The sequence below is a fragment of the Desmodus rotundus genome, chromosome 8, assembly GCF_022682495.2.
Source record: "Desmodus rotundus isolate HL8 chromosome 8, HLdesRot8A.1, whole genome shotgun sequence".
NCBI classification, from domain to species: domain Eukaryota; kingdom Metazoa; phylum Chordata; class Mammalia; order Chiroptera; family Phyllostomidae; genus Desmodus; species Desmodus rotundus.
In genome coordinates, this window is record NC_071394.1 from 101,743,310 (window position 1) to 101,756,293 (window position 12,984).

General features: G+C 38.5%; 1 protein-coding gene across 1 annotated transcript in view; it reads right to left on the reverse strand.

The window, feature by feature from the left end:
* Positions 1 to 3,070: 3,070 nt before the first annotated feature.
* The window catches only part of ESYT3 (extended synaptotagmin 3), a 53,753-nt gene continuing 43,839 nt past the window's right edge, over positions 3,071 to 12,984 (reverse strand). Inside the window, exons 21-23 of the mRNA XM_024566166.3 lie at positions 6,767 to 6,872; positions 5,897 to 5,946; positions 3,071 to 5,572 (exon numbers count right to left, since the gene is read on the reverse strand). Coding sequence (XP_024421934.2) covers positions 5,536 to 5,572; positions 5,897 to 5,946; positions 6,767 to 6,872 — 193 coding nt within the window. The 3' untranslated portion in view covers positions 3,071 to 5,535. The remainder of the gene's footprint in view (positions 5,573 to 5,896; positions 5,947 to 6,766; positions 6,873 to 12,984) is intronic.

Below are 12,984 nucleotides of genomic sequence, written 5' to 3' on the forward strand. Positions count from 1 at the left end.
TGCCTTTACCGGGAATAGAACCAGTGACCTTTAGAGTCACAGGCCGGCACTCAGTTCACTGAGCCACACCAGCTGGGGCTCCTATAGTTTTTTTTATGATCTTGAGAATCTAATTTTAATGTAGTGATGTATGGTCTTTTCCTTTATAGTTAGTTAGTGCTCTTTGTGTCTTATGAAATCTTTCCCCAGTCACAAGATGTAATATTGTTTTACTGTGTTCTTATAGCTGTATAGTTTTGCCTCTCACATTTAGCCTAACATACCTGGAGTTGTTAACTTTTGAATGTGGTATGAAAAGGACCATTTTATATTTTCCCTTGTGACTGGACCATTTTATATTTTCCCTTTTATATTATCCAACTGGATACCCAGTTGTCTCAGCACCATTTATTTTAGAAAACCCATCCTTTCCCCTCTGCTCACAATGCACCCTCTGTTATAAACTGAATATCCGGATGTGGATGGGCTCTCTTTGTTCTTTTGATCCAGCTGTCTCCCTGCACTAGCACCACACTGTCTTTGTTACTGTAATTTTAAAATAAACCTTGGTATCCAGTTGAAGGCTTCCCAGCCTTTGTGTTTTCATGTACATTGAATCTGCTTATCAAGTTACACACACACAAACGCACCCTGTTGAGACTTTTATTGGATTTTCATCAGACATAGGTTCAGTGGGGAAAATCAGCACCTACAGTGTTGGGTCTTCCAACTGCAAATATGGCGTAATTCTCCATTTGGTTAGGTTCATTTTAACATTTCTTAAAGTTTTTTAATTGTTGGATATGTTCATAGTATTTGATCTTTTATACATTTATAAGTTATCTTTTTAAAATTTCATTTTCTAACTGTTTCAGGGACAGAGTACTACAATTGCTTTTTTAAATACTTACTTTATATCCAACAACCTTGCTAAAAACTTTGATTAATTCTAGCAATTCATCTTTAAATTATTTTGGATTTTTGTGCTCATGATTATATCATTTGCATATAACAACAGTTTTGGTCAGATATACTTGTTTTTTCTTGCCTTACTATACAGGCTTCAATACAGTGCTGAGTAGAAGGGGTGATAGGACGCGGCCCTTTCTTGTTCCCAACATCAAAAGGAAATCCTTTACCGTTTCACCATTCAACATGGTGTTTCCTACCATTACTGTGAACAGACAGCTAAGTTACCCTTCGCGGGGTGTGTGTGTGTGTGTGAGTGTGAGTGATCCTTTCATTTTCCAGTACTTGTATTTGAAGTTAACCTCTTGTAAACAGTATATAGTAATATTTTTTATTTTCATGGACTTTAATATTCTAGGTTTTAATAGTGGGTTTATTACAAATATAGTTAGAAGTCTTTGGACCGTCTTTTGTATTTTTTATTTATTATATTTTTCTGTGCTTCTTTTCTATTTCTTGGGAGGTTGGCTTTTCTTTATTACCATTTCTTTTTCACTGTTGATTTGGAAGCTTTATTTCCTGTTGTTACTCCATTTTATTGTTTATCTTAAATTTTAAATGGATACTTTATGAGTCAGTATCCAGTGAGGAGACAAAAACCCCTTTGCTAGCTGCCGTGGAAAACAGCTCATCAGTGGGAGGAAGAGAAGTCCCTCTTTTTGCTGCAGTCTCTCCCCAGTGCCCTCTATTGGCAAGGCAGCCCCCCGGCAAAGGCAGGAGTCTGGTTCTGCAGTGTCGAAGCCAGCCGAAGAAGGGTTGATTTGGAGCTGCGAGGCGATGAACTAGTAACTGACACTTATGATTTATTTAAAAAAAAACATAAAACTGTCTTTCGCTTTCTAAATAAGATAAGGACTTGAACACTTTAATTTTCCTCTGAACCAGCCTCATGTCCCTTCTTAGATGTTAGTATTAGCTTTTTTTTTTTTTTTTTTTTTTTTTAAGATTTCATTTATTTTTAGAGAGAGGGGAAGGGAGGGAGAAAGAGAAGAAACATTGATGTGAGAAACATCGATTGGTTGCCTCTTGTTTGTGCCTCTGTTGGGGACTGAACCTGCAACTCCAGCATGTGCCCCTACTGGGAATCGAACCCATGACCTTTCCTTTTGTGGATGCCACCAACCGAGCCACACTGGTTGGGGCTAGTTCTAGCAGTTTAGTGCCATTGTTTTTGAACTCAATTTTTGCAAAAAATTTTGGTCACTTATTTGTGTATATGTTTTAGTCCATCAAGACTGACTTAAGTTAACTGATATATCTTACAGATTTCTTTGCTCTCCACTGTTTCCCACACACCACTTCTGACTTGATGTTACATTTTTCTTTTTGCTGAAATACATCTACTGGCCATTTTTGTTTGATCTTCCCATGTGCTTCATAGTTAAAAAATTCTACTTTTTATAATTTTTACTGGTGAGCATCCTTCCAGTGGGAATTAGCTGCTGCAGGGGTCCCACGTGTGCCCTGGGTGGGCATGGCCACCCTCGCACCAGTTTTGTGCTCCCCTATTGCAGGGCTTCACATGGTTCCAGGTTTAGACCAAGTTTCACATTAGTTTCAAGTTTTGGGGTTCCCACATCAAGTCAGTTGGGTTTAACTTTAGATCCTGTGCTCCAGTTAAGGGGAGATGAGCTGATTGTTTTCACTCATTGCTGACAACCAGTTCCTTGTCTTTATCGGCCACCAAGGTGTTTCCCTGATGACACTGAATTTTCAGGCTCCTTGTTCCTCACATTGTGGCCTTGCCCCGTCTGGTGTAAACGTCTGGCTCCCTCCAGCACTGAAACACTCCTTCCGCTCTTCTGCGTTGCTTTAGATTTATTCTCAGGACCACGAGCGACCTTACCTGTGTGACTTTTTAGTCAACTGTGTTTAAAATAAATGTTCATGCCGCCCTGGCCAGTGTGGCTCGGTTGGCTGGGCATCGTCCCACAGAGCTAAAGGTCGCTGGTTGGATTCCTGGTCAGGGCACATGCCTGGCTTGTGGTTCAGTCCCCGGTCCGGGTCCAGTGGTTCTCCCTTTCATTGATGTTTCTCTCCCTCTCTTTCGCCTTCCTTTCTCCTCTCTCTAAAAAAATACATATAATTTTTTTTAATTCTAATAAATGTTCATGCTTTAACTAGGTTTTCAACGTGCTTGGAAGAGGAATGTTAAGAGTTTCACATGTTTGCTTTGTCTGCCATTTTGATCAGTTGCAGGTTGCTGCGTTTCAGGATATGATACATGAAACACCCCTTTTACTCCTTTTGTACTTTACCATTTCAAGGCCCTTGAACATGACAGTGCCATTGTGAGGTAGGTATGACAGGTATCAGTTGCCCCATTTTATTATGAGAATTTGTCATTCAAAATAGAAATCTCAGCCAGAAACCAATTTTATTACACATTTACCACGTATTTAGCATAATCTTGGATGACGAAGGTGAAACTCAATTCAAATAGCTTATAGTTTAATTGGAGACAGTAAACAAACAAATACCAAACACATTACAAGTAGCTGCTTAGCGTGTAGATACCTAACAAACATGTTTAAAAAATTGAATGTTACAAGACAGGGAATTGTTAAAATGAAAAATGCACAGTATTACAGTAATGCTGTAGATGGTAGGAGGAGGCCGTTTCAGAGCAGATTGGCCTCGTGGTGGAGGTGGATTTGAGGTAGGCCTTTAAGAGCTGAGTAGGACTTTAATAGGCGGAATATAATATTTGGACTATTCTGGGATAGAGCATCTGCATATAAATAAAATAACAAAAAACTGGATACCAGATTATGTTAGGTTTGAAAGGTAAATTAAAGAGTGGGCTTTAGTCTTATAGAAAAGAGAAAATGATGTCCACTCATCTGTTGGTAGTGCCCCTCAGTAGATGAATGGATAAAAAAGCTGTAGTACAATCGAATACTATGCGGCCTTGAAAAGAGAAGGAAATCTTACCTTTTGCCAACAGCATGGATGGACCTGGAGATTATTATGCTAAGTAAAATAAGCCAGTCAGAGAAAGACAAGTACCATATGATCTTACTTATATGTGGAATCTAATGAACAAAATAGAGACATGGATACATGGAACAGACTGACGGCTGCCAGAGGAGTGGGAGAGGGGGGCTGGGTGAAAGAAGGTGAAGGGGTTGGCTGAAGCGCACATATATATGACCCACGGGCACGGACAACAGAGTGGGAAGGCCAGATGGAAGGGGGGTGGGGGCTGAGTGGAGCTGGGCAAAAGCCGGGGGTGGGGACTTACATAATAGTATCACCAGTAAAAGTAGAAAATAAAAGGTAATTTAGAAGGGAGAGTGAGAGAGTATCACTTTAAGGTGGTATCATTCTTCAGAAAAGCTGCAGTGAGCACAGTGGTGGGGACAGGAAACTGAAGGCAAGGGGTTAATGCGTGAGTGGATAAGAGAGACGAGTGTGACCTTGATGACAGCGCTAGGAACATCAGAGCACAAGAATATTTGGTTTTCTAAAGTTTGAAATGTGAAGGAGGCACTTGTTTAAATATACAACTTACATGGTTTGCTTTTTACATGTTATTTACTAGCTTTCTCTTAGAAAAGCGGAGCCAAATTCCCCAGCCTGTCTGAGGGGTTACAGAAAGCCCTTTGGCCCTCTGGCTCTGACTCCGCGCAGTCTCCAAGCTCTGCCAAGGGAGTGTGGGCAGAGACCTGGGTTTGGAACTTGGCTTGCGTTTTCCCATGGAAATAATGCCACGTGCTGGAGTTTGGTCCCAGCCCATCCCACATTGGAGTGCTGAACTCAAGGTATTTAGGCATATCACTGTATCATTGTTGCTATCAGAAAAATCCATTTTAGTTCCGATTCAGATACAGGAACAAGTCCCCAGGCAGAGGCATCCCACAAGCGGCAGCCAGAGGGCTTAGGTCAAGCTAGCTCTTAGCAGTTCGGAGGTGGGTTGCCTTTAGTCCCATAAAAGAAGCCGTATCCTTTGGTCAGTCATTGCCCCAGGAATAGCACTAGCTGTTCCAGGAACAGACCTCTCGCACCCACAGTGTCCGAGACAGGACACCTTGGCATGCATTCAGGCAAGTCCTAAGTCAGGTGGTCTGTAATTACCTATCAAAAGTCAAAATCACCACTGAGGTTCTGATAATTTATTAGCCACAAATACCTCATTTCTTACAGGATTTGAACAATTAAATCCCACTAAGAGAGTACTTGCTTTTACTGATACCATCCAGTCATGCAGTTAAATTCACACAAGAATGTATGTATATGTAGATTTTCAAATAGATGTTCTGATTTAAATTACAAAATATACATATGTACACATTTTGATATAAAGGTGATAATGTTCAGCTCTGGCTAGGTGGCTCGGTTGGAGCATCATCTCATACACCAGAAGGCTGAGGATTCGATTCCTAGTCGAGACACATACCTGGATTGCAGGTTTGATCCCCAGTCAGGGCGCATGTGAGAGGCAACAATAGGTGTTTCTTTCTCACATTGATGTCTCTCTCTCCCCCCGCCCCCTTCCTCTCCATCTCTAAAATCAATAAAAGGTATCCTTGAGTGAGGATTAAAAAATAAATAAAAAATAAATAAAGGTGATACTGTTGCTCATCATCAACTTCTGGGCTGCCCGTCTGGAGTGAGCTCATACCTGTAAGACAGTTGGGTTCGGACTTGTTAGTACCGAGAGTGTGTGGTGGTAGAGAAGGACAGTCTAGCCAGCCTGGGCCTGTATGGGACCAGCAGCACCCCGGTCTTTGTAAGTTGGCCAGCCCAGGATTAAGGGTAGAGCTGACAGAGATCCTGTAGGTAAGTGAGATCTGCAAGCAGTAAAGGTGGTAACCAGCCTCCCTCCTTGATAACCAAAGGAGCTGAAATGTACTGTAAAGGGAAAAACTTTGCAGAGAGAATATGGGCAACTGAGACAATGTCTTGACTAGCAGGTTACCTTGATAGAATGAAAGGGCTCACTTACCATTGTGAGAAGCCCCTAATCAGATCTTCTTTGGATAAATCAATCAGTACCTAAAAATCACAAATAATCAGTTCCCTTCCACAAAAAAAAATAATTGCATTAAATGGGAACATACTGGGATAAATGGAATTGATCATAAAAGGGGCCTCCTTGGCGTTGGTAGTTTTGAGCAGGGGCTCTTTTTCCTTTGGCTTTCGACATGGGACCTCTCCAGAAGGGTGCACGGACACTGACCTCATTGTCCTGGAAAAAGGTGAATTGCTGTATACCTCAGGAATGCATTTATGAGTGTTACAGGAGGAGAGAACGCCTTGCCTTACTCATTAACTGATTTAGAATTTAATGCAAGACACAACTGCCTCAACTATAAAAATGGGGATATCACCTACTTCACAGAAGTGGGCTTTAAAAAGGTGAGCATAAGGAGGTGTTTATTAGAATACAGCTACTAAGTATTGTACAGATACTCCTGTCTCTCTTTGGCATCTTCCTGAGAATTGTATTTCCTCTACTTCTACTTTAAGTAAAATCCTGTCATCACAAAAATACTGATGCAGTGAGATCCAGGCTTCACAACAATGCTGTATATGTCAAAACAATACTTAGTACCATAGTGGATGTCCAGCTACTTGTGCAGTAATGAGTTTGTGTGTTCTCGAGTTTGTTACATAGTTTATCATATTAATTTATACATCTATGTTATTTGGCATCAAGATTATTAAAAAAAAAAAACCAATGAGGCTGTACCCTCCTTGAAGTCTGCTCCAGTAATAGTCAAATGATCCTGTCAGAATTCTACAAGGGTGTGTTCCCCCAGTGAGCTCCAGCTAGAGTACTAGGAGGGACAGAGTACTGAGTTCTTGTACTTACTTTTCCTAGCTCCTTTCTCCTGTGTGAGCCAAGGGGCCTACTGTTTTTCACTGCGACATCTAGTGACCTCTTCTGTACTTCTTCCATGGGAACAAAAAATTCAAATCTTTAAGAAGCAAAAAGTAAGGAAATCAGATTTACATATCTTCAGCATTTCTGTTTAAAATCTGAAGTGTTTCATCCATTTGCCTACTTTTAAAACAGAAGATATAGACGATTGAGAGTATAGACGATCTAGAATAGTGTTGGCTTATGTAGATACTCATTGCGTCACTATTATACGTAATGACTGTCCTGTGGTATTCACACACCCAGGGCGTGTCAGGAGCCCGTTTGCCTCTCTCAAGTGTCTCGGACACTATGCTTTGTGATTTGCTTCTTGCTTTCTCAGACTCTACCATGACTGCCACTCTTTGTTAAAATTTTTTAAATCCGCACTGAAGGATATGTTTATTGATTTTAGAGAGAGTAAGGGGGAGAGAGAAATATTGATGTGAGGAAGAAACATCAATAGGTTGCCTCCCACATGCACCCTGACCAGGGATTGAACCAGCAACCTTTCGGTGTACGGGGTGACACGCCAACCAGCTGACCCTCCTGGCCAGGGCTTGACTGCCACTCTTTCAGTTGCCTCTTCTCACTCTGGAAAGTGCCTGCTCATAGGACCACCTCAAATGCTTCTAAGTTTTTCTGACCAGGTAAGGGCTAGGATGCTGAATAGGTAACATTTTCTGGAGTTGTATGGAAAATACTAGCCTATTTCCATTTATGCCTGTGGAGTAAGGCAGAGAAATCTTAGTGTAAAAGTTTTGCCATGTCCTCACAAGAGTCCTCTGGACTCCTTACTTCTGAGGTTTTTAAAAATATTTATTGAGGTATAAGTGACATATTAATTTCATGTGTACAGCATGATGATACAGTATTTGTATATGTTGAAATTGTCACCACAATAAGTCTAAAACGTCGTCACCATACATAGTTATTAAAAAATTTTCTTGTGATGAATGTTGATCCACTCTCCTAGCTACTTTCAAATATGTAATACACTGTAACTATAGTCACAAGCTGTCCATTGCAACCCCGTGACTTACTGATAACTAGAAATTTGTACCCTTTGACTCTTCACCCATTTTGCCCACCTCCCACCTCAGGCAAACACTAGACTGTTCTCTATGCCCATGAGCTCAGTCCTTTTGTTTGTTTTTGGCTTTTTCTTTTTTAGATTCCACATATAAGATCATATGGTAATTAACAACTTCTGTCTGAATTATTTCACTTAGCATAATGCCCTTAAAGTTCATCCGTGTTCTCACAAATGGCAGAATTTCCTTCTTTTTCTTCAGGGTTAAATAATGTGCGACTGCGCGCGTCCACATTTCATCCATTCATCCACTGATGGGTGGCTGTTTACATGACTTGGCTATTGTACATAATGCTGCAGTGAACAGCAGGGTGCATATATCTTTTTGAGGTGGTGTTTTTGTTTGCTTTGGATAAGTACCCAGAAGTAGAAATGCTTCATCATATGGTAGTTCTATTAATGTTTTAAAGAACCCCCATACTGTTTTCCATAGTGGCTGCGTCAATTTACATTCCCACCAGCAGTGCACAAAGGATCCCAGGAGGGGATATCTCATTGTGATTTCTCTGATTAGTGATGTTGAGTACCTTTTCATGACCTTTTTGCCATTTGTGTGACTTCTTTGGGAAAATGTCTGTGCAGCTCCTCTGCCCATTTTTAATTGGATGGGGAGATTTACTATTACTGAGTTGTATGAGTTCTTTATATATTTTGAATATTCACCTCTTAGGAGAAATATGATTTGAAAGTATTTTCTCCTGTTCCATAAAGTTGCCTTTTCATTTTGTTGATGGTTTCCTTTGCTGTGCAGAAGCTTTTTAGTTTGATACAGTCCCACTTTTTAATTTTTGCTTTTGTTCCTTTGCTTTTTGTATCATCCAAAAATTATGGCTAAGACCAATATCAAGGGGCTTACCACCTACGTTTTTGAGCTTCCACCTATGTTTTCTCTTAGGAGTTTGTGGTTTCAGATATTACATTCAAGTCTTTAATCTGTTTTGAGTTAATTTTTGTGTATGGTGTAAGACAGTGGTCCAGTTTTCCCAGCAGTATTTACTGAAGAGCCTGTCCTTTCCTCATTGTATATTCTTTGCTCCTTTGTTATAAATTAATTGATCATACATGTGTGGGTTTATTCCTGGACTCTGTATTTATTCTATTCCATTGATCTATGCATCTGTTTATATGCCAGTGCCATGCTGTTTGATTACTGTAGCTTTGTAATATAGTTTGAAATCTGGGAGTATGATGCCCCAGGCTTTGTTCTTTCTCGAGATTGCTTTGGGTCTTTTATGGTTTCATGCAAATTTTAGGATTGTTTGTTCTGTTTCTGTGAAATATACCATTGGAATTTTGATAGGGATTGAGTTGAATCTGTAGATTGCTTAGGGTAGTACGAATATTTTAACAATATGAACTTTCCCAATTCAGGAGCACAAACTTCGTTCCATTTATATGTCTTTTTCAATAATTTCTTTCATTTCTTTCTTTAGTGTCTTACAGTTTTCAATTATCAGGTCTTTCACATTCTTGGTTAAATTTATTCCTAGGCATTTTATCCTTTATAATGAAATTGTAAATGGTATTGTTTTAATTTTTCTTTTCTAATAGTTCATTATTAGTATATAGAAATGCAACATTTTTGCATATTGATTTTGTATCCTATAACTTTATTAAATTGGTTAACTAGTTCTAACATTTTTTTTGGTGGATTCTTTAGGGTTTTCTATGTATAATATTATGTCATCTGCAAATAGTATCCAGTTGTACTTCTTTCCACTTTGGGTGCCTTTACTTTTTGTCGCCTGGTTGTGCTGGCTAGGATTTCCAATATGTTGAATGAAAGTGACAAGAACGGGCATAGCAAACTTGTCTTGTTCTGACCTTAGAAGAAAGGTTGTAAGATTTTCATCGTTGAGTGTGATGTTAGTTGTGAGCTTGTCATATATGGTCTTTTTATGCTAAGAATACCTGCTTTGTTGAGAGTTTTTATCAGGAATGAAAAACTGTGAAACACTTTTTTTTTTTTTTTGCATCTGTTGAGATATTTTTATCCTTCATTTTGCTGATGTGTTGTATCACCTTGATTGATTTCCAGATGTGGAACCATCCTTGCATCCCCGGATTTAAACCCACTTTATCACAATGTATGAACCTTTTAATGTATTGTTGAATTTGGTTTGCTAATATTTTGTTGAGGATTACCATTTAGTCCCCTTTTACTCCTCCCCCCAGCAATCACCACACTGTTGTCCATGTCTAAGGGTCCTTTTTCCTTTTTGCCCAATCCCTCCACCCCTTAACCTCCCCTATCCCCTAGCAGTCCATCCATACTGTCACAAAAGGTTAAGTTTTTCTTTTTTATGGCCGAGTAGTATTCCATTGTGTAAATGTCCCATAATTGTTTTATCCACTGATGGACACTTGGGCTGCTTCCATATCTTGGCGATTGTAAATAACACTGCAATGAATATAGGGGTGCTTATATTCTTTTGAATTATTGTTTTGGGTTCCTTTAGACATATTCCCAGAAGTGGGATAGCTAGATCGAAAACAGATACATTTTTAATTTTTAAAAAAATTTTTGAGGTATCTCCACACTGCTTTCCACAGTGGCTACACCAGTCTACATTCCCACCAACAGTGCGAAAGGGCCCCCCCTTTCTCCACATCCTCACCATCACTTGTCGTTTGTTGGTTTATTGATGACAGCCATTCTGACAGGTGTGAGATGGTATCTTATCGTGGTTTTAATTTGCATTTCTCTTATGATTAGTGACGTTGAGCATCTTTTCATATGTCTATTGACATGGAGAACATTATGCTAAGTGAAATTAGCTGGTCAGCAAAAGACAAATACCATATGATCTCACTCATATGATGTGGAATCTAATGAACGAAGTGAACTAACAAGGAAAGTAGGGTTGAAAGGTTTTTGATTACTGACTCAATATCCATACTAGTAATTGGTATATTCACATTTTCTATTTCTTCATGATTGCCTTGGTGTGTTGTATATTTCTAGGAATTCATCCATTTCTTCTAGCTTATTAAATCTTTTGGTGTGTAATTGTTCATTGTAGTCTTTTATGATCCTTTCTGTGGTTATCAGTTGTAGTGTTTCCTCCTTCCTTTCTGATTTACTTATTTGAATCTCTTTTCCTTGGTGAGTGTAACTAAAGGTTTATCAATTTTATTTTTCTTTTCAAAGAACCAGCTCTTAGTTCCACTTGTCTTTTCTAGTGTCCTTTTAGTCCCTATTTCATTTATTTACACCCTGATCTTTGTTTTCTCCTTATTCCACTAACTTTGGACTTTGATCTTCTTTCTCTAGTTCTTTGAAGTGTAAAATTAGGTTGAGATTTTTTTCTTGTTTATTGATTTAGAGATTTATTGCTATGAATTTCCCTCTTAGAACTGTTTTTGCTGGACCCCATAAGTTTTGGTATGTTGCATTTTCTATGTTGCATTTTCATTTTTGTCTTGAGATATTTTAATTTGTCTTTTGATTTCTTTGTTGACCCATTTGTTGTTCAATAGCAAGTTGTGTAATCTCCACATAAAAATTGATTTCTGAGTTGCCAAGATACAGAAGCAGCCCTAGTGTCCCTCAGTAGATGAGTGGATAAAACAGCTGTGGGAGATTTACACAATGGAATACTACTCACCTATAAAAAAAAAGAAGAAAGTTTTATCCTTTGCAACAGTATGGCTGGACCTGGAGAACATTATGTTAAGTGAAATGAGCCAGTCAGAGAAAGACAAATACCATATGATTTCACTTCTATGTGGAATCTAATGAACAAACTGAACTAACAAGCAAAATAGAGACAGACTCTTAGTGAGCAGGTTGACTGCTAAGCTAAGGAGGTTGTGGGTGGGGGGTGACTGAGCAAAAAGGAAAAAGGACTCATGGACATGGACAATAGTATGGTGATTGGGGAGGGAAGTATGAGGGGACTAAATGGTAATGGAAAAATACAATAAAAATAAAAGTTAAAAAATAAAAAAGATCTCTGATTTCATGCCATTTGGTTGGAGAAGATACTCGATATGATTTGTCTCTCTAAATTTATTAAGACTTGCTTCATGGTCTCACATGATCTATCCTGAAGAATGTTCCATCTGCACTTAAGAATTTGTGTGTTTGGCTGCTTTTGGATGGAATGTTTTGTATATTTGTTAAGCCCAATGTTTCCTTATTGATTTTCTGTCTTGGTGATTTATCTGTTGATGAAAGTGGAGTGTTACAGTTCCCTACTATTATTGTATTGCTGTTTATTTCTTCCTTTAGATCTGTTAATATTTGCTTTATATATTTAGGTGTTCCTATGTTGGGTTGATCCCTGTATCTCTCACTATAGTCTTTGTTTTAAAGTCTGTTTTGTCTGATACACGTATAGCTAACCCAGCTTGCTTTTGTTTTCTATTTGTGTGGTATATCTTTTTACATCCCCTTGCCACTCTGTCTTTTGATTAAAGAATTTAGTTCATTTATATTTAATTATTGATACTTATTTTGTTAATTTTTTTCTGACTGTCTTGTAGTTCTCTGCTGCTCTCTTTACTCTCTGTGTTCCTTTCTGGTTTGATGATTTGCTTTAGTGGTATGCTTAGGTTCCTTTATCTTTTGTGTACCAACTATAGGTTTTTGTTTTGTGGTCCCATTAGGCTTACATATAACAACTTATATTTAGAAAAGTCTATTTTAAGTTGATAATAGCTTAAGAATGAATACATTGTAAAGCTCTGTAGTTGTACTCTCTCACCCCACGTTTTGCCTGGAGTGCCACATTTTACATCTTGTGTGTCCCTTAACTAATTATTATAACTATACTTAATACTTTTAACCTTCCTACGAGCTTTACCCTTCCTACGAGCTTTATAAATGATTAATCCATTACCTACATTATATGTTTACCTTTTTCCATAAGATTTAAACTTTTATATATGTTCTTGTTTCTAATCAGCATCCTTTCTTTTCGGCTTAAAGAAGTTAACATTTCTTACAAGGCCAGTTTAGTGATGATCATTTCCTTTAGCATTTGCTTATCTGGGAAACTTACCTCTCCTTCAGTTCTGGATGATAAGTTTGCCAGGTAGTGTATTCTTAGTTGGAAGTATTTTTTCTTTTCCT